This window comes from Nothobranchius furzeri, chromosome 12, assembly GCF_043380555.1.
Source record: "Nothobranchius furzeri strain GRZ-AD chromosome 12, NfurGRZ-RIMD1, whole genome shotgun sequence".
NCBI classification, from domain to species: Eukaryota; Metazoa; Chordata; class Actinopteri; order Cyprinodontiformes; family Nothobranchiidae; genus Nothobranchius; species Nothobranchius furzeri.
In genome coordinates this window covers 26534711-26556435 of record NC_091752.1, presented here as the reverse complement: position 1 = coordinate 26556435, position 21725 = coordinate 26534711, and the positions used below count along the sequence as shown (strand labels likewise).

The 21725-nt window shown below is 45.7% G+C and overlaps 2 protein-coding genes across 6 annotated transcripts in view; both read right to left on the bottom strand.

The window, feature by feature from the left end:
- Window positions 1–3308, bottom strand: part of hhat (hedgehog acyltransferase) — a 30745-nt gene extending 27437 nt beyond the window's left edge. For 3 of the 5 annotated variants that reach the window (XM_015944670.3, XM_015944672.3, XM_070542499.1), the window contains exons 1-3: window positions 2603–3308; window positions 2055–2196; window positions 1909–1973 (exon numbers count right to left, since the gene is read on the bottom strand). In XM_015944670.3, the coding sequence (XP_015800156.1) occupies window positions 1909–1973; window positions 2055–2175 (186 nt within the window). In that variant the 5' untranslated portion in view covers window positions 2176–2196; window positions 2603–3308. The other 2 variants (XM_054750241.2, XM_070542498.1) reach the window with 2 other exon arrangements.
- Window positions 3309–11004: 7696 nt separating this feature from the next.
- On the bottom strand, window positions 11005–21009 carry myoz1a (myozenin 1a). Its single transcript, XM_015944669.3, has 6 exons — window positions 20782–21009; window positions 19090–19176; window positions 14378–14565; window positions 13971–14250; window positions 11609–11771; window positions 11005–11520 (listed from the first exon to the last, which is right to left on the bottom strand). The coding sequence occupies exons 2-6, from the start codon at window positions 19172–19174 to the stop codon at window positions 11286–11288; spliced, it is 951 nt and encodes a 316-aa protein (XP_015800155.1). The 5' UTR covers window positions 19175–19176; window positions 20782–21009; the 3' UTR covers window positions 11005–11285.
- Between the last annotated feature and the right edge of the window lie 716 nt (window positions 21010–21725).

The following is a 21725-nucleotide window of genomic DNA, read 5'->3' as shown; positions in this document are numbered from 1 at the left end:
CCTTTTAATTTGGAAACAAACTTATTTTTGCATTCACACTGAATGTGGAATAGTTAAAAAGGGAGGTGCTACACAAGTCAGTTAAGTTAAACAGGGAAAACCTAAATAAATCCCCCCAACTGACTCAATTAAATGTATCCGGACACAGATATGCAAATATAGATAAACACACAAACAGGAAAAGCAAAGTCACTCAAAAGCACAGCAAAAAAAATAACTCCATTAAGTGGGTCCGGTTACACCTTTAACCAGTGTGGGAGATCCAGTGGTTGCCCTGTCAACCAGACGCTCTGCAGCCCCGCCCAGCAGCGGGAAGCAGGTATCTGCCTCTTATGAAGGCAGCGTGCCCCGCCCCACAATCACCAGGATGTCATCCACCTGGATAAATCTCCATGAACCAAACTGTTCATCCCACCACATGTTGTATAAAGCTTATTATCATGGACAGCGAAATATTTAGGCAACTAAAAAAGTATCTTGTTGATGGAGTTTCCTGACAACTCGAAGAAAAACGAGCAATACTCTTTGAAGAGGAGAGCCAAAAACTTCTGCGTCACCGGTGAGATCGACACCGTGTGCTTAAGTATGCATTAAAACATGATGATTCTGTTTGTGTCGGTAACGACATGTCCAATGTTATGAAATTCCTCAGAGGACAAATTATATTACATCAGAGGAAAAGGCACATCCAAAGAAAGCCAATGTGAAGTTGTGTCCAGTGCAGCTGAGGCAGATGCGCTTTTCCTGCAGTTTCACAGGAGCGCACACAGGAGCCAACTTAAAACTAGGGATGCAGTTTCCCCAACATTTCTACTGGTCAGGCATGTCAAGAGACATCGAGAAATGGGTAAATTTATGTTCTGTGTTAATATTCAGTGTCAAAATGTCTAAATCAAACACTAACATGTTATTTTAAATAATTATATATTTAGATTGCTGGATTTAATGTTGTTGTGGAGTGTCGATTGTTTTCAAGTTTTCTATTTGTTAAAATAAAAGTTTTGGTGCAAGAAAAAGTGTGGCTGATGTTACAGTAAGGCCACACAATATGATAGTGGCTATCACAGAACGTGGCCATCTGCATCTCAGTAATAATGCAGATGTCTTTAATTTTCACTAAAGATAATAACAACAAAAGACGTATCACGATGTTTGTGTCATTTTATTTCCCTTTTTATCTCCACCAGTACATATGAGTGGCATTGAAGTGACAGGAAAAAAATAAATAAACGTAGACACCAGATAATCTGCAGTGGTTTCTAATAAACTGAGGATGTGGATCACAACAATTTATTTCAATAAATGGAAGTTCTGAACATTTTACCTGCGGACCTCGCATGTTTTATAATCAATGTTTAACGTTAGCAAACATTTCTTGTCAAAGCCCTGGTTATCGCTGCATTTATTGTCCCATTTGTTTGCAATAAACATTAACAAACGCTCTTTTTAATATCCATGGTCCGCGCCGCACAACTTCCTTAAAGCTTACGTAGTTTACGGTTTTAGCGTAGCATCTTCTTTTATGCCAATTCAGGATATACAGACGCAATAAAAATGCAACACCGCCCCCTGGGGTCAAAATTAGTGATGGGTCGCAGAATTTGGTGCAACACCTGCAGCAGACGCATAAAGCAGACGCTGGAAAAACCGCAAAGGAGGGGGCGCTACAAATGCGTGCTAACGCCGCACAGCATCATGGGAGTTGTAGTCTTTGCTGTAAAATCAGCCAGCAGCTCAGTTTTAATATATTTTTGATATTTATCTCGCAGGCCACATACAAATGCTCCACGGGCCACCTCTGGCCCGTGGGCCTTGTGTCTGACTCATGTGCTCTGGAGCTTTAATATATGAGAATGAGCATTAGTAAAATTGTAGTCTTTCCTTTAGGAGTTTCATCAATGAACTTACCCTCTTAAAACCCTTAAAGATGCCCTTTTCCAAATGGAAATGTCTCTCAAATCCCACTTCATGCTCTGATGTGGGAAATAAAAATGATATTTAGATCATGTCTTGCCTTTTTATCATTAATTTAAGGTGCTTGTTTTCATTTTTACCTTTGGAGAACTTGTGCAACTGGTAAAAAGAGTACAGATGTGAGCCAACAGATAGCAGCCAACACAAAAGGAGCTCTGTCCATGGCAGTGGGGATGAAAGGGACTTAAAGGCAGGGATCATCAGGTAATCAGCGTTTTCTCTCTAAAACAGAGGGGGAAACATACTTTCATTTGATCAGCAAGTAATAAACTACATTTAAATTAAGATATTTCATACATGACTAACATAGTTGTGGCTTTCTGGGTTTTCATTTGGTTTTATTTACACAAGGAATTTAACAAGTGACTTTACAACAGTGTATGAAATCCCCACAAGGTCTTCTCTTCATCTTTTTCTTTATGAAATCCTCTTCATACAAAAATAGCACATAAATGAACAAAAGGTGCTTCGTTAGAAACGGTGGGTCTTAGTATTTTAAAGATTCGCCCAATTTGATCAAACTGTTTGCCATAAATAAAATCCACTGGTTTGTGATCGTTTTTCTTCCAGAAGTCACCGTTAGCAGTTAGCTAGGCTCTATAACGACCTGAACGAGTGATACATTTACCTTAAAACAACGACCTGATGTCCGTTTGTTTGCTGTGAAGTGAATCTGTATGCTGCTGTGGGGTTTTCACTTCTTCTGCGTATTTAAACTTGTTTCGTCTCGTTAAATTGATTTGAGGATCACGAGCACCACCAAGTGGATGGGAGGTGGTGGTGCAACAAGGATTTTGAAAATAAAAGTAAAAGTTACAATTGTGTGATGCTAGCAACAAAGAAATTCACTTCAACATTCTGTATTTCTTATTTAACTAAAACACAAAACAGTATTTTTGTGTTAGTCAAAGTGTTAAACCCACCTACAGTGGTGACAAGCTGCACTTAGATTCTAATAAACCAACATTTTTATCTTCCTGATCTCAATGAAGTGGGAGGAAAAAATCCTAATCTTTGTAACGCCCTAGAGGAAGGACCTTCTATAGGGTTGGCTAAGCCCAAACCCCTAACACTGGCCGAGCAAAATTTCCTGGAGCTGCCCATGAAGGAACTACATTTATGTCACAGTAGTATAAATTATTTTAAATAAAATGCTACAGCTGTCATGTTGTGGGCAAGGTGCTTAACCCAGGAAATGAAAAACCACATGTGAAAACCAGGTAAGTAAAAGAGTAAAATATTTTATTAAATTAAAAAAAGGAAAAACTAAGGGTGCTGCTCCAGAAAAGCAGGAACAGGAATGGACCAGAAATCTAAAACGAAAGAATAAACAATCGTGAATACGAGGCGGAACCAGAAAACCAAGAGAATAATAAGTTTGGTGTTTGAATTGTTCTTACGCTCTTAAACCAGTTCTTAACGGTGGTGGACTGGATGAAATTCAGTGGAGGAGAAGCGGCAGGTCCGATGGTTGTAGAGGAGGTGGACAGGAGAAGGTTGTGTGAGGCCAGGGTGTAGGTTGGCATGGCAGAGCAATGGAGAGTGGAGGCCAGAGGATCCTGAGCGACGGGACTTGGAAAACAACTCCAGGCATGATTAGAGAATGCGAGGTGCGATACTAGAAACAAGAGCATACAGGATCTCATAGAACAAGTTTGTTGGAAGATCAGGTAATGTACTGGGCTAGTAGCTACCCTGGTGAGAGTATCAACCGGTGCTGGAGTTGTGTCACACCTCTCCTTAAATCCCCTGGCCCTCTGATTATCAGAATCAGGATCAGCTGGAGCTCGCGCCACGCCCACCTGCAATACAAACAGCTGCCAGGTTACTTCACCTGCTGATAGAGGCAGACCGTGACAGTCCCCCCCTTTCACCAAGGGACACCACCTGGTGGCCCAGCCAAGGAGGCGGAATAGGAGGCAGAACGGGAGGCCTTGAAGTCCTGGATGAGAGAGGGATCCTCGATCCAGGACCCAGGGATCCACTGCCGGTGCTCAGGACCATACCCATCCCAGTCCACCAGCAACTGGCGACCACGGCCGCGTGGCCGGACGTCCAGGATGCCGTGAACCTTGTAGCTGAGCCCACCATCAGTGAGGCGGACTGGCAGAGGAGGATCTGCAGGGGGGCACAGAGGACTGGAAACCACAGGTTTCAGCAGGGAGATATGAAATACTGGATGTACCTTCATAGATGGAGGCCATAGATGGAGGCAAGGACAGGCAGATGGAGACGGGACCGAGAACCTCGGCTACGGGGAACGGGCCGAGGTAGCGGGGAGAAAACTTCCTGTTGGTGCCCTGGACCTTGATATCCCGGGAGGAGAGCCAAACCATCTGACCCGAGGTGTAAACAGGTGCTGGGCGTCTGTGACGATCCGCAAGCCTGTGATTGCATTGAGCTGTGCGTTGAAGGGCAGCCCGGGTCTAGTTCCATTTGCGTTGAGCCCGGCGGAGAAACTGGGGAGCTGTGGTGGAGGCAGTGGAGCCGGAGGGAAACAGAGGGGGTTGATATCCAAGGGAGACTTCAAATGGAGACTGACCCGTGGAGGCAGAGGTGTGGGAGTTATGGGCATACACCACCCATGACAATCATGAACTCCACCCGGCAGGGTTCGAGGCGCAGATACAGCGCAGCATGGCCTCCAGCTCCTGGTTCATACGCTCCACCTGGCCGTTATTCTGTGGGTGAAAACCAGAGGTGAGGGAGACCCGAGCCCCCAGGTGGTTAGCAAACTCGGTCCAGACCTGCGATATGAACTGGGGACCTCGGTCTGACAGGATTTCGGTTGGCAGTCCATGAAGGCGGAAAACATGTTTCACGAGCAGTTCAGCGGTTTCAGCAGATGAAGGGAGTGACTTCAGTGGGACCAGATGGCACGCTTTAGAAAAACGGTCAACAATGGTGAGTATGACAGTGAACCCTCTGGATGTGGGGAGACCAGTTACAAAATCCAGGGCGATGTGTGACCATGGATGAGGAGGGACCGGCAGAGGCTGGAGGAGACCCTGGGGAGACTGGTTACTGCTCTTGTACCTGGCACATACCTGGCAGGCGCTGATGTACTCCTTTATGTCTCTATACATGGATGGCCATCAAAAGGTCCTTCTGATGAGGGTTATGGTTCTGCCAATGCCAGGATGAATGGAAAGCCTCACCGTATGTGCCCAATGTATAAGAGCCTCTCGAGTGCTGGAAGAAACAAATTTTGTGTGGTGGACTGGTACATGTTGTTGAGCCTCCAGAACCTTGTTCATTATGTCCCAGGAGATAGAGCCGACTACGCAGGAGGCAGGCAGGATAGTGGTGGGTTTCACCTCTCTATCCAAGGTGCATTGGTGAGAGAGAGAGCGTCAGGTTTAATGTTCTTGGAGCCGGGCCTGAAAGAAAGGACAAAGTTAAAATGGGAAAAAAATAACGACCAGCGAGATTGATGGTGGTTCAGTCTCTTAGCCTCCTTGAGGTAAGCCAGGTTCTTATGGTCGGTCCATATGATTATGGGCTGTTTAGCTCCTTCTAACCAGTGGCACCACTCCTCCAATGCTAGTTTTATAGCCAATAACTCTCGGTCACCCACGTCATAGTTTTGTTCAGCAGGAGTGAGACGACGGGAGAAGAAGGCGCAGGGATGGAGGCAGTGATCCGTTGGGGAGACTTGAGAGAGGACAGCTCCTACCCCAGTGTCGGAGGCGTCGACTTCCAGGGTGAATTGGGCTGAAGTGTCGGGGCAAGTGAGTATGGGTGCTTGGGTGAAAGTTCTTAAGAGAGTGAAAAGCCTGGTCTGCTTCCTGGGACCATGAAAAGGGTTTCTTGATGGAGGTTAGCTGTGTGAGAGCTGCGACGATCTGGCTGTAGTTCCTAATAAAACTACGGTAAAAGTTAGCGAAGCCTAGAAATCGTTGTAGTTGCTTACGTGTTGAGGGGGTTGGCCATTCTGAACAGCATCTACTTTGTCAGGATCCGTCCTCAGCCGACCACTCTCCAGAACAAACCCTAAAACTTGACGGAGGAGGCGTGGAACTCACACTTTTCTGCTTTAACGTACAATCGTTTCTCGAGGAGGTGTTGGGGGACCGCTCCGACATGTTGTCAGTGTTCTGGGAGGGTTCTGGAAAAGATAAGTATATTGTCCAGGTAAACTGTAACGAATTTGTTGATATAGTCACCTAGTACGGAGCTGACCAGAGATTGAAAAACTGCAGGGGCATTGATGGGTCCAAAAGGCATGACTAGATATTCAAAGTGGCCAAGTGGTGCCCTGAAGGCCGTTTTCCACTCGTCCCCTTCACAGATCCTTACCAGGTGGTAGGCGTTTTGCAGGTCTAGTTTGGTGAAAATAGTTGCATCATTTACCAGTTCAAAAGTAGAGGACAGCAAGGGCAGAGGATGTTTTTTTATGATGATCTGGTTGAGGCCTCCGTAGTCAATGCATGGACGGAGCGACCCGTCCTTGGACACAACGAAGAACCCAGCACCCAGGGGGGATGTGGACAGCCTTATGATTCCTGAGGCTAGGGACTCTGAAATGTATTTAGACATACACTCTTGCTCTGGTTTTGAAAGATTAAACAGTTTACTTGTTGGTAGAATGGCATCGGGAACTAGGTCAATTCCGCAGTCACAGGGGCAATGAGGAGGCAGGGAGGACGCCCGGTCCTTGCTGAAGTCTTGTAGCAGGTTGTGGTACTCGGAGGGAACTCCAGTTAGATCAGGTGGTTCCTGAGCCGGGTTCTCAGTGATCTGGACGGGGAGAAGAGCTGAGATGAGACAGTGAGACAAACAAAACAGGCTCCAAATTGACACCGGCCCGGTTTTCCAGTCAATCTGAGGGTTATGTGAAGCCAACCGTTCATGTCCTAGCACCACTGGAAACTGTGGAGAAGGAAACACATAAAAGCTTAGTCAACAGGCTTATGGACACGGTGCGATGGGTTATGGTGGTTAGGATGCAGCCATCGAGCGAGGTGGCACGAATGGGTGTAAGGAGAGGAGTAGTAGGAATGTTCAGTTGTTGTACCACCGCTTGGTCCAGAATGTTCCTTTCACACCCAGAGTCCACGAGCGCCTTGGTAGGGAATGTTTGTTGGTGGAAAGAAGCAGTACAAGTTAAGCTGCACCGGGAATTTTAAGCACTAGGAGTCCCACACACCAGTAATCTCGGTCCTACTGGTGGGCTGTGGTTTTTGGCCGAACAGGACAGTTATGGATTAAGTGGCCAGGCTAACCACAATAGAGGCAAAGGCCCAGGGAACGGCATCTCATTCTCTCCTCGGGAGTTAACTGCGCTCGTCCAATTTGCATGGGTTCGTCTGACCCCGAGGGAAGGAGGTGCTGTTGAGGTGTTTGATGGAGACATTGCTGTGAAGCAGTGGTTGAAGGTGGCCTGAACATCGAAGTCTTGTGTCTTTCCTTAAGGCGTTTCTCGATGTTAGAGGCGAGGTTGATAAGGGACACGAGGTTCTCGGGTTCCTGGCAAAACGTGAGCTGATCTTTTTTCTTATCGGTCAAAGCCTGAGAGAAAGCGGCTTTTAGAGAAGCCTCGTCAAAGGTTGATATGGAAGCCAAAGTGCGGAATTCTACGGTGAAATCGAAGACTGACGGTTTACCCTGCTGGAGATTCCAAATCTGCTTTGCGATTTCTGCGGGAGACTCCATCTGGTCAAAAAGTTGTTTGAACTCAGCTAGAAAAGCTGAGAGCGGACCTCGCAGGAAGCTAGCCTGCTGACTCTTAGCCTGAGTCCATTGCAGAGCCCTACCCCGGAGTAAACCGACTATGTACAAGATTTTAACAGAATCATTTATGAAGGTGTCTGGTGACCTTTCAAAGGCTAACTGGCAGAGTAGTGGAAAACAGCGGCATTTACCTGGCTCGCCGGAGAATGTATGAGGCTGTGGCAACTCGGCAACCTGGAAACTAACCTCATGCTGCTGAACCCGAAGTGGGGGTGGAGACAAAGCTACGGAAGTAGCGGGAGGAGGCGGCATAGAAGTGAGTCTTTCATTCATTTGGCGTAAGGCGGTGTCGAGCTGGAAAAGATGTTGATTAGTGGTGGATAATTATTCAAGTACTGACCGGATGGAACTTTCATGCTGGGACAAGGTATTGGCTATGGGGACAGGAAGTGGTTCTTCAGAGGATGTATTCATTTGGCCAGTTGATTCTGTCATGTTGTGGGCAAGGTGTTTAACCCAGGACATGAAGAACCACACATGAAAACCAGGTAAGTAAAAGAGTAAAATATTTTATTAAATAAAGCCAAGGAAAAACTAAGGGCACTGCTCCAGAAAAGCAGGAACAGGAACGGAACGGAAATCTAAAACGAAAGAATAAACAATCGTGAATACGAGGCGGAACCAGAGAACCAAGAGAATAATAAGTTTGGTGTTTGAATTGTTCTTACGGCCTTAAACCGGTTCTTAGCGGTGGTGAACTAGGTGAAGTTCAGTGGATGAGAAGCAGCAAGTCCGATGGTTGTAGAGGAGGTGGACAGGAGAAGGTTGTGTGAGGCCAGGGTGTAGGTTGGCAGGCAGGCAAGCAGAACAATGGAGAGTGGAGGCCAGAGGATCCTGAGCGACGGGACTAGGAAAACAACTCCAGGCGTGGTTAGAGGATGCGAGGCGCGATACTAGAAACAAGAGCAAACAGGATCTCATAGAACAAGTTTGTTGGAAGACCATGTAATGTACTGGGCTAGAAGTTCCTGGTGCGAGTATCAACCGGTGCTGGAGTTGTGTCACACAGCTCCTTAAATCCCCTGGCCCTCTGATTAGCGGAATCAGGATCAGCTGGAGCTCGTGCCCCTCCCACCTGCAACACAAACAGCTGACTGCCAGGTTACTTCACCTGCTGATAGAGGTAGACCGTGACAACAGCATTTTATACTTTTTATGAATGAGGAGGGAGGACTAGCTCAGGGCAGCCTACTTTTGAACTTTTCAATCTGTTGAGGATTCTTCGACGTGAGATGGAGGTGTGGTGTGAGCATGTGAAGATGGTAAAATGAGTGTGTCTCGTGCTCAATGCGTGAGATTTGGCAGTCCTGCAAGATGATTCTATACTCTATTAAAACCTGGATGGCTTGGGAACTTTCTTCAGCTGAATGAAGATAAGACTGTGCCCCAGACAAGCTGGTTCCCAAAGTCAGAGACTCTCTTGGTCAGCTTGCTTGTCACACCAAACCCTCTGTTAGGATTCTTGGCGTGACCTTTGACCCATTTCTCACCCTGGATTCTCATGTCGGTTCTCTTATTAACTCTTCCTTCTTCTATCTCAGGAACATTGCTAAGCTGAGTCCCATTCTGTCCCGCTCTGAACTTGAGACAGTTCTCCACACCTTCATCTTCTCACGCTTAGACTACTGCAACTCTCTTTTCACGTGTCTGAGCAGAACCTCCCTGAACCGTCTACGGGTGTTTCAGAATGCCTGTGCTCGGCTTCTGACCAAGTCCTCCAAACACACCCACATCACCCCTCTTCTCCTCCAGCTTCACTGGCTGCCAGTCAACTTCAGGGTTCAAGCACCATCATACCTGAAATCAGTGGACTCAGTGGTCTCATTTAAAATGCAGTTGAAACCCCACTTGTTCAGGCTGACTTTTGCATGACCTTCGTCACCACCCTCTCCTTTTTCTGCACTTTTTACCTATTCCGCCTTTCCCGGGATCCACCGATTTTCCTCTTTCTTATTCATTTTCTCACTCCTTTTCTTACATTTTAAAATCACAATTTCAATTTTTTTAGTCATTTTAAACATATTTTTAATCATTTATTTTCAGAAATCTTTTTGTATTTTGTGTTTTTGTGAAGCACCTCATGATTTTTATCTTGAGAGGTGCTATATAAAAGACTGTTTTCTTTATTTCTTTCACTGCAGTTCTTATACCATTTAGAATAGAACGGGAGATGGGGATTTGATGCCCTCCAGTGGCAAAAAGCTAGAACTACACCCTGATTATTGTAAACCAGGGGTGTCTAACTCAAATTCACACTGGGCTAAGGTTGCGGGTAAACCTCAGTATTTATTGAAATATTGACTGCAGCTGCGCACATTTTCTTTATCTCCAGATAAACAGTGAATCTGAAATAACCAAAGTTTAAGACTGTAAGCACATAAGCAACTAAATTTGAAATAAAACACACATCGTTGTGTGTTTTGTGTGTGTTCGTGTGTCTGTTGTGTCTTCTCAAACCCCAGTGAGTCATGGCAGATGGCTGCTCATACTGATCCTGGTTCTGTTGGAGGTTTCTTTCTGTTCAAGGGGGGTTTTCCTCTCCACTGTCGCTACATGCTTGCTCAGTGTGGGGATGTAAAGTCAAGGATTCAATACAATCTGCTGGGTTCCTTGTATACGAAACCTTTTACTGTCATAATGAACTGAACTCAACTGGAATGTTTTAGTTTTTGAAGTGCCAATTAGCAAACTGAACTGAATTAAACTGAATTGGTAATTGTTACTTATTACATCAGACTCTTGAGTTATTTTTGAATGTAAAGCTGTTGTTAACAAATGATAAAATGAAACAAGACTTAGTTTTATTTACTTGTGTACAGGAAACATTGATACATTCTGTGTGTTTGAATAAGATTATCCTCAGCAGCTTGAGAGAACAGCATCAGTTTAAAAGTTTAAGTACATTTCTTTTCAAAATTGTCATATCAGAGCAATTTTTCTAAAATATTCTCACTAAATTTTGTTTTTTTAATCAGTTCTAGGTGGAGTATTTAGATTTTTTACTCTTCCTAACATTTTTTCTTTAAAAAAAAGCAGAGATTTAGAATTTATTGCAACAAAACTGTTTTGCACAAAACTCAACAAAAGTGTGCTCACCCGAGTAAAAGATCGAGAGGGTTTTTATGCTTCTACAATAATCTGAGTTTTGACAAAAAGGTAGGAGATAACAAGTGGTTTGACAGTTTCACGTTGAGCATGCACAAAATTAGCAGCAGAAATCTCCTTGTTCACACATAATTCCTTCTTTCTTCACTGACAACATCAGAAACTTCTGAACTTTTTCTTACAAACCCATGCTGTCGTTTAGATGTTTTAATAACATTACAGCTTTTTTGACTTAAAGCAGGGCAAAGCATGACTACAAGTCATGTACATTTTCAGTTATTCACACTTTCAAATTCCACAGATAACTCTTAAGCTTTCTCATTGTGTGTGTGTGTGTGTGTGTGTGTGTGTGTGTGTGTGTGTGTGTGTGTGTGTGTGTATGTGTGTGTGTGTGCATGCTGAAGTTTATCCATACAGTCACACTCACTTGTGTATGTATAGTGAACAGTGATTATCACATTATGATTATGTTTTCACAGCTCATCAGTTTCTCCATCAAAGGGAACGACATCTGCCTCCATGTGGATGCTGCCAGGCTCGCTGCTGCCCACCCAGCCGATGGGGGTGCGGTTGAACGAGGGTCGGCAGCCGATGTCGTGTTGGTACACAACTGCAGGCTCAGGCTCCTCTTTGGTCAACTCAGTTTCTGGCAGCTGGAATTTCATGAGCTGGTTGGCTTTGTCAAATCCACCAAAGGGCATGGCCATTCTGCAGCCGGGAAAGGTGAGAAGTGATTAAAAATTAAAAGGATAGTTTGGTTTAAACGAACTATGAAATGAGACCATGAAGGAAGCACCTGTTGAAGCTCTTGTATCTAGGCATATCCTTTTGTTCAATGGGACCGGGCATTGCAAATTTTAGAGTGGCTAGCAGATTCTCATCACCCTTCATGGCCTTCTCCCATGGTGACACGTACGTCTTGATGTGAAGCTCCATCTTGGTTCCATCTTTTCCACCTCCTGTGAGATAAAGTATGCAACTGGAGCAAATGAACTATGAAAAATAAACCTTGAGTTGCTGCTGACTGTATCACGTTCTCCTTATGGCAATTTTTAAAGGGGTCATATTGTGACTTTTTGCCTTAATAATGGTTCTATGATCAATACCAGACATTAGGGCTGGGCAATAAATCGAAAATGTATCGTTATCGATTTTTCAAACTCTTATCGAGATTAATTTTATCATGTCAATAAATTTGATAATAAAAAAGAAAAAGATGTGTGTAGGTTGGCAACGTTCCTGTCCCTTCAAGAAGCTGTACTACCTTGAGTCACGTAAAATTGTGACTCAACGCGTTACACGTGACAGCCCCATCTAGTGGACAACTTTTGCTTCTGCGCATACCTGTAGTTATCGTCCATTTATTGTTATCGAGGTGAAATCCTCAATATATTGTGATTTTGATTTTAGGCCATATCGCCCAGCCCTACCAGACATGTTCTATTTCATATAGAATTTGCACTTTAAGACTTGCTATTAGGTATAATTCTTCGAATTACAGCCTTTCACTGAAGAGCTTTTAGTGTCTGCCCATCCCGCGGGCTGCCCCCGGTCCAGAACAAAATGGATTGAAGATTGTTGGAAGCAGTCCTTTAGGACGGGAGTGATTTCTTTGTGTTTTAACAAATTGATGTTGTTTCTGAGGATTTGATCTGGACCTGTGAGGTGCTGACTACATCCAGCTTCGACTTTAACCCAATAGCAAGCCTTTAACCTTTCTCAGTGGCCTAGTGGTAGAGTGTCCGCCCTGAGACTGGGAGATCAGGGGTTCGATTCCTGGTCGGGTCATACCAAAGACTTTGAAAAAATGGGACCCAATGCCTCCCTGCTTGACACTCAGCATTAAGGGGTTGGATTGGGGGGTTAAACCACCAAATAGTTCCCGAGCGCGGCTGTGTCTGCTGCTCACCGCTCCCCCAGGGGATGGGTCAAATGCGGAGAACAAATTTTGCACACACACCTGTGTGTGTGACAACTAATGGGACTTTAACTTTAACTTAACTTTAAAGGGCAAAGCCTATGTGAAATAGAACGATGGTTATGCATTAAAAACAGATTATATTAGAGTAGGAGCAGCCATTTAAGGCGGCGGGCCTCACTGGTTCCGAGTGGCTTACTAGCATTTGGGTTTGACAATCCTCAATCCCTTTTATACGGGACCAGGCCTGCCCAGTAGCCAGGTGTGCACTGAAAGCACTTCAGTGAATGGCTGTAATTAGGCGAATTATGCACAAGGGCAAGGCCTACACTCATAGAAAATGGGGTTACAATACCTGACCATTGTTCATAAGTGCTTTGCTCAAAATCACTCTCACCTAAAGCACTTTCAGCAAATGTATTCTTTACTGTTTCAGTTCCCTCCAAAATGAGTCGTTTCAGGGCTCTGTCACTTTAACACAAGCGGTAGTTGGTCACGCCCGCTCATCCCCTGCTTAGGCTGCTATAGGCTGAGAAGCTCTGATATCCAGGAGGGGCTCAGAGAAGAGCCATTTCTCCTCCAGCGACAGCTTGTTGTTGCATGTGAGAGATGGTTCTGTTCTAATTTCCCTGTTTGTGACATCACAAATGGGGACTTTTTAAAGCAACTTGTTTTAGGCCCCGTTTATCCTAAAATCAAACACTGAGAAACAAATGCATGGATGGATGTTTTTACACATATGCAGTTTTTATAGAGGCAGTAAAGACCCACATGGCAGCACAGAAGGATGCAAAAGGTGAGTTTTTCATAACATGTCCCCTTTAAACATTGTCGCTTCAATCAGATGTAAAATTAACATAATTATTCTTCAGTAATATTTATTCCTGACATATGTTAGAGGGCTGCATGTTGACACAGTTGGTAACACTGTTACATAGCAGCATTACAGCATTAGCAAATTCTTCCTATTCATGTGAAGGTTTCTTCTGGGTTTTCCAGCTTTCTCACAGAAACAAACATTAGGTAATTGGAAACTTTAAATTTCTGCAGGTGTAAGTAAATGTGCAAATGTATCTATCTCGTATGTCTCTACGTATCCCTGTGATGGACTAGCAACCTGTCTAGGGTGTCCCCCACCTCTCACCCGATGACTGCTAGAGATGGACTCCGGTCCCCTGTGACCTTACTGAGGACAAAGAAGATGCGTGAAAACAGAAAAAAAGACAAACTAGCAACCAACCTTTTTGTGAGGACCTCACACTTATTCCATCTCCTCTTATCTCTTTGTCATCTCCACCCAGTCCTCCTGCTCCTCCTGCTCCTCCTGCACCTCCTGCTCCTCCTGCACCTCCTGCTCCTTTGCTTCCAGGTTTTGGGGGAGGCACCGGAGCTCCTCCTCCTACATGTATGGCTCCTAAATACGGGTGACCAGACTCTTTGCTTACAAAGTGCCCCCCAACATTTATTATCTGACCTCCAATTTGACATCCCAGAGAGGGGACAAACTTCTGGAAGTTGTCCTAGAAAGAATGCAGTTATTTTTATAGGTGTTGCACCCAACAAGTCTTATTATGCACTTTAACTTTGGACTTGATTTAGTTCAGAAAAGTTAGATTTCTAGCTTTATTCTACGCCACATGTTCTCACCATTGAATCGCTGGTGAAGATGTCGGGGTTGTTCTCGTAGATGAACTTCTCAACTCTCTGCTGCCTCATCTTGAACATCTTTGAGCCTTTGTTCTTCATCAGTGAAAGCTCCTCCAACATGATGTCTCTGGGAGTCCGGATCTTTTTTCCCAGGTCCAGCTCTGATGCCTCTGGCTCTGCTTCACACTCTGGATAAGGCAGTGTTTTAAAAAAAACAATAGTTAAAAGGAGAAAAGAAAATAGTAGCCAGTTTGATTTCAATCACTTTTAATTAAAAATTGTACCCATTATGTTACAAATTTTATTAAATGTAACTTTAATATTAAACCTTTGCAACACTTCTTCCTCAGATCTATAACCATGTGAGACTTTGTGATCATGCTGCTGTCTTTGTAATTTCCACATAGCTCATCCATATGGGGTGCTAGAGTACAGCCCTCCCTGACGCGAAAGAAGAGAAAAATCTAAAAAAGTTTAAGTATCTACACTATGTGTCCATAGATTTACTATAAATGTGTCGGTTCTGTTTAATTGTATGTAACTACATGAAATCTGAATTATTTACACATACATTTTACCTGTCTCTCATTAAACAGTACATTTTACCCAAAAGAATCCTTAATCACTCCTCAGAAACTCCTGAGCTGCAGTTAAATTGCCAATCATGTTTGGTTGCTAGGGAGAAATGCAGCATTTTCGGCCAATCAGCATCACTGAATTTATTGTCTCAGGGGCACTGACAGACACCATATAAGTAGACACCCATGAACTGGCACTGCCTATTGAAGTTGCCGTAGTGATCGGCTGCCATCATGGATGGGTCTACATTCACCCCCAGTGCATTTATTTCTGTTGAGGAAAGTGTTTATCCAACTATGAAACACATTTTATTATGGATTTTAACTAACCCTGTTCATATGGTATGGTATGATAGTTAAACTATAAATGTAATTAAATTAAACACATTAAAATACAAAGCTCCCTGGGCTGTCACCTTACCATGGTGGAGGGGTTTGAGAGTCTCAATGATCCTAGGAGCTAAGTTGTCTGAGGCTTTCTGCCCCTGGTAGGGTCACCCATGGCAAACAGGTTCTAGGTGAGGGATCAGACAAAGAGCAGCCCGAAGACCTCTTATGATGAATTACATAAATGGAAACTGTGTTCCCTCGCCCGGACGTGGATCACCGGGGCCCCCCTCTGGAGCCAGACCTGGAGGTGTGGCACGATGTTGAGCGCCTGGTGGCCAGGCTTTCACCCATGCAGCCCGGCCAGGCACAGCCCGAAGAGGAAATGTGGGTCCCCCTTCCCATGGGCTCACCACTCGTGGGAGGGGCCAAAGGGGTCGGGTGCAGTGCGTGACGGGTGGTAGTCAAGGGCAGGGACCTTGGCGGTCTGATCCTTGGCTACAGAAGCTGGCTCTTGGCACATGGAATGTCACCTCTCTGGTGGGGAAGGAGCCTGAGTTGGTGTGTGAGGTTGAGAGGTTCCGACTAGATATAGTCAGACTCACTTCAACGCATGGCTCTGGCTCTGGAACCAGTTTCCTTGAGAGGGGATGGACTTTCTACCACTCTGGAGTTGCTCCCCCTGAGAGGTGCCAAGCAGGGGTGGGCATACTAGTTGCCCCCCATCTTGGTGCCTGTACATTGGGGTTTACCCCAGTGAATGAGAGGGTAGCCTCCCTCCGCCTACGTGTGGGGGGACAGGTTCTGAATTTGGTCTGTGCTTATGCACCAAACCACAGTTCAGACTACCCACCCTTTTTAGAGACCTTGGAGGGGGTGCTGGAAAGCGCTCCTTCCGGTGACTCCCTCGTTCTGCTGGGGGACTTTAACGCTCATGTGGGCAACGACAGTGAGATTTGGAGAGGTGTGGTTGGGAGGAATGGCTCCCCGATCTGAATTCGAGTGGTGTTTTGTTAGTGGACTTCTGTGCCAGTCATGGGTTGTCCATAATGAACACCATGTTCAGACATAAAGGTGTCCATATGTGCTTTTGGCACCAGGATACCTTAGGCCGCAGCTCGATGATCGACTTTGTTGTTGTTTCATCTGACCTGCGGCCGCATGTCTTGGACACTCGGGTGAAGAGATGGGCGGAGTTGTCAACAGACCACTACCTGGTGGTGATTTGGCTCAGATGGTCGGGGAGGATGCCGGTCAGACCAGGCAGGCCCAAATGTATCGGGAGGGTCTGCTGGGAACTTCTGGCAGAGACTCCTGTCGGAGCTTCAATTCCCACCTCCGACAGAACTTCCAAAATGTTCCGGGGGAGGAGGGGGACATTGAGTCTGAATGGACCCTTTTCCGTGCTTCCATTGTTGAGGCGGCCGACTGGAGCTGTGGTCGCAGGATTGTCGGTGCCTGTCGTGGTGACAACCCCCGAACCCGCTGGTGGACACTTGCAGTTAGGGTGCAGTGCGCTACCAACACTATCGATAGTGGGGACGGTGTGCTGCTGACCTCTACTAAGGATGTTGTGGATCGGTGGGCAGAATACTTCAAAGACCTCCTCAATCCCACCGACACGCCTACCAGTGAGGAAGCAGAGCCTGGGGACTTTGGGTTGGCCTCTCAAATCTCTGGTGCTGAGGTCACTGAGGTGGTTAAAAAGCTCCTCTGTGGCAAGGCTCCAGGAGTGGATGAGATCCGCCCAGAGTTCTTTAAGGCTCTGGATGTTGTGGGGCTGTGTTGGCTGATAAGGTTCTGCAATATCGTGTGGGCATTGGGGGCAGTCCCACTGGACTGGCAGACCGGGCTGTTGGTCCCCTTATTTACAAAGGGGGAATGCAGGGTGTGTTCCAACTACAGGGGGATCACACTCCTGAGGCTTCCTAGTAAGGTCTATTCAGGGGTTCTGGAGAGGAGGGTCCATCGGATTGTTGAACCTCAGATTCAGGAGGAGCAATGTGGTTTTCGTCCTGGTCGTGGAACACTGGACCAGCTCTATACCCTTAGGGGGATCCTGGAGGGTGCGTGGGAATTTGCCCAACCAGTCTACATGTGTTTTGTGGATTCGGAGAAGGTGTTTGACCGTGTCCCTCGGAGGGCCCTGTGGAGGGTACTCCGGGAGTATGGGGTACCAGGCCCTCTAATATGGGCTGTTAGGTCCCTGTATGACCGGTGTCAGAGCTTGGTCCGCATTGCCGGCAGTAAGTCGGGCTCATTCCCAGTGAGAGTTGGACTCCGCCAAGGCTGCCCTTTGTCACTGATTCGGTTCATGACCTTTATGGACAGGATTTCTAGGCGCAGCCAAGGTGTGGAGGGCATCCATTTTGTAGCCTGAGGATCAGGTCTCTGCTTTTTGCAGATGATGTGGTCCTGTTGGCTCCATCAGAACGTGATCTTCAGCTTTCGCAGGAGCGGTTCGCAGCCGAGTGTGAAGCAGCTGGGATGAGAATCAACTCCTCTAAATCTGAGACTATGGTCTTGATTCAGAAAAGGGTAGAATGCCTTCTCCGGGTCAGGGATGAGGTCCTGCCCCAAGTGGAGGAGTTTAAGTATCTCGTGGTCTTGTTCACGAGTGAGGGAAAACTGGAGCGTGAGATCGATAAGCGGATTGGTGCTGCATCTGCAGTGATGCGGGCGTTGTACCGGTCTGTCGTGGTGAAGAGAGAGCTGAGTCAGAAGGCGAAGCTCTCGATTTACCGGTCGATCTACGTTCCTACCCTCACCTATGGTCATGAGCTTTGGGTAGTGACCAAAAGAACGAGATCGCAGATACAAGCGGCCGAAATGAGTTTTCTCCGAAGAGTGGCTGGGCTCTCCCTTAGAGATAGGGTGAGAAGCTCGGTCATTCGGGATGGGCTCGGAGTAGACCCGCTGTTCCTCCACATCGAGAGGAGCCAGTTGAGGTAGCTCGGGCATCTGGTCAGGTTGCCTCCTGGACGCCTCCCTGGTGAGGTTTTCCGGGCACGTCCAACCGGGAGGAGACCTAAAGGTAGACCCAGGACACGGTGGAGGGACTATGTCTCTCACCTGGCCAGGGAATGCCTTGGGATTTCCCCGGAGGAGCTGGCCCAAGTGGCTGGGGAAAGGGAAGTCTGGGCCTCTCGCCTTAGGCTACTGCCCCTGCTACCCGACTCCAGAAAAGCAGAAGAAAATGGATGGACATTAAAATATAAAATCCCAACAGGTAGGCTAAAAAAGTCTTAAGTAATCCCACGTGATCTGTTCACAATAGTGCACTGGTTGTTGCAACTGTAGGCCATGAAAAAAAGAGGCATAGTTGTCCGCCCTGCATTGACAAGTGAGTTTGGAAAGTGAGGATCCTACCCAATGTGGCGGCAATGCCACATATGCCTTGAAGCACACGTGTTGTATGGGGGATAAGGAGCCTAAGTCATGCCCATCTACTCCCTGGCTATGTGTCCTCGAAGGAATGAAAAAAGAATGCAAGTCAGCGTGGCTAAAAACTTTATCTTCTAATTCTATTTATTATGTGCCATGGATTTCACATATGATGTCCGTGAACTTTAAAGAGACAATTTGATACCAATTACGCGCTTATTTTTGAATTGGGGGGGGGGGGGGGGGGGGGGGATTTTAGGTTTTGTGTGAAATTATGTCCAGGACTACTAATGCTCAACAACAAAGTGACGTCGTTGAGCACCTATCGCTTTCCACCCATGTATTTCGGTGCAGCATTTATAAGAAAGAGTTGTACTGAGAAATGGTAATTTCATATTTGCATAATTTCACTTCCTGCCTTACCAATCTGGCTGATATGTGATAGGTCAGTTATGATCTTGGAGGGCTTTTTCCGCTTGTTTAGGGGGGCAGGTGTTCCCAGAGGCATGACTGGAGGGTCGGGAAGAAAAATATACAATGTTATTCCCAGGTACAGAAACACAAAACAGCAAACCTGCATTCAGTTTTTTTTCCTCATCAAAAGAGAATATTGTAAATTTAAAGAACATTAACCCTCCCACTGTCCTAATAGGTGTGACCCTGCAGGGAAAGTTGGCCATTGAGCAGAGTTGATGGTTTATTCCTTGGGTCCATGTGGCAGGGTTGAGGAGTGAGCACCACCTCACCCCTGCCACCCCGCGGGGTCACTCATAAAGACAGTGGGAGGGTTAAAACAATAACTTCAAGAAATGTTTCACACTTCTGGATAATTAATGGAAAACGACAAGGTACGAGTTGCAATGTAAAGCCAGAAAAAGGATAAAACTTATTTTTTTCTTAATGAGCTTGCAAAAATTTGCACCGTGTTAAATGAGCTAAAATATGGTGTCTGTGGTATAGAACACACCAGCAGGATGTTTTCGTTTCAGTTCAGAGCTAATTTGCATGAACCTATCAAGATAACTCCACAACACCGACACTCCCACCCAGCATTAATCTCTGAACCTAAATGTACAGACACCTCAGACCCTCCTAATTTTTCATCTTCAGGGTGGGGTGTCGGTGCCCCCGGATTCCCCACATTCCCCCGTGGATGAAATGCCTTCGTCAAAGGAAACCTATAGCTCACTGCTTCAGTTTTGTTTGTTGACACGAGATCTGTAAACAGAAAGAGCCAGCATAAACAGATGGTTTAGACAAATCCTGCTCATCTGCTCTATATTAAAATTAGGCGTCATAATCTCCAGTTTGTGTCTAGTAATGAGGAGAAATCCTTCCCTGCGTCTCAGATGTCAAGTAATGTGCAAGCTTCAAACACATCAGCATCTACTGACACGCTTGGCATGTTGGCAATGAAATGCATCTTTAAATTTGTGGAATTACATCAATATGTTTCTGTTCTTTGACAACTAATATTTGCAGATTCAATCTGGAGATTGTCTTTAAGGCCCAGTCAAGTGGCAAAACATCGCATCCAGTGGCTGTAACTTAACCCACCCCAGCTATTTTTAAAAGCCACTTCCAGCCAAGACATTTTAGCGACACGCAATGGCGTCATTCGAGTGTCAAATGAGCTCAAAAGGACTCTTAAGAGCACAAAACACACCTCCAGAAAAGTGTTAATTACACACGTGTGTCAACAGGATTGAGAGCTGAATTGGGTGATGATAATGAGGATTTCTGAAGCTGTTTTAATTCTGTTAAATAATCCCAAGGCAAGAGAACGGTATGCTCAGATTTACCCCCACCCCCTCTAAGGGTCTGATAACACCGTATTAAACCTCTGCAGCACTAAAAAGAACAGTCAGCACATTTACACTTTCATTACGTGTTTTTAAAACACACACACACACATGGATGTAAAAATTTTCTAATCAGTTTCTATCTTTTTTTTTTTTGCTTGAACAATTTTTTTAATGATTCATCCACTTTATCTGCACATCCCAGTGAATTTCTGATTGTGCAATAAAATAGCCAAATCTTCAAATGTTGTTCACCTTTGCTGTATGCAGAGTTGAAATCAAACGACTGACAACTGTGTTCAGATCCACTCACCGGCTTTCTGTTGTGATCCGGGCGAGGTCAGAAGGAACTATAAATACCAAAACCGTGAGGAAGATATTGATCTTGATCACCGGTGTAGGAATCCCTCAGTGCCTCAGACCCTACGTATGGCTGGACTCAGATCCCGGGAAGTGCAGAACCTACCCAACCCTCGGAGAGGAGATCTTCCAAAAGGTTGGGTGTGTGTGTGGCAGGAATTTTGGTGTCAAGACCAAGAGGAGGAGGAGGAGGCAGAAGTCATTAGAAGTCTCTCTTGGCCAGCTGAAATTGCTGATGGTGATATTAAGGGAACAAAATCATTCTCACAGATGGCTCTAAAGCCTATATTTAGTAGGAATGAATGAGGGGAACAGAACCTAGTCATCAGACAACCTCAACCTCACAGGACTTTTGGTGTGTTCAGGGCACAGAGCAAGACAAGGAGAGGTGTGTGTGAGTGTGTGTGTGTGAGAGTGTGTGTGTGTTTGTGTGTGTGTGTGTGTGTGTGTGTGTGTGTGTGTGTGTGTGTGTGTGTGTGTGTGTGTGTGTGTGTGTGTGTGTGTGTGTGTGTGCGCACTATGGTTAAGGTTAGGGCTAGAGTATGGGTAAGGCATAGTGGAGTCCCAGAAATGAATGGAAGTCAATGGAGGGTCCACACAAGGATACAGAGACAAGTGTGTGTGTGTGTGTGTGTGTGTGTGTGTGTGTGTGTGTGTGTGTGTGTGTGTGTGTGTGTGTGTGTGTGTGTGTGTGTGTACCGGTGTCGGTACAGGATCAGCTTGGGGCCCTTCGACTCGCGATGACGTCAAAGTAGTTGATTAGCTGAACATGAAGCTTACGGAAGTTACGTTATCACGTTATGATTTTGATTGGTCAGAACAAATTTGCGGTCGTAGTCTTAGCGGCTGTAGTCCTGTAGTCCAAAAATCAACACTTTTTGGCGAAAATATGTTTGA

What these genes read in the sequence shown, in the direction of transcription:
- myoz1a (XM_015944669.3), bottom strand. Translation starts at nt 19,174, where the DNA reads ATGCCTCTGGGAACACCTGCCCCCCTAAACAAGCGGAAAAAGCCCTCC. An exon ending in TCTTCACCAGCGATTCAATG is followed by an intron (nt 14,251 to 14,377) that starts GTGAGAACATGT and finishes CATTCTTTCTAG; the next exon opens with GACAACTTCCAGAAGTTTGT. An exon ending in TGTGAGGTCCTCACAAAAAG is followed by an intron (nt 11,772 to 13,970) that starts GTTGGTTGCTAG and finishes TTTATCTCACAG; the next exon opens with GAGGTGGAAAAGATGGAACC.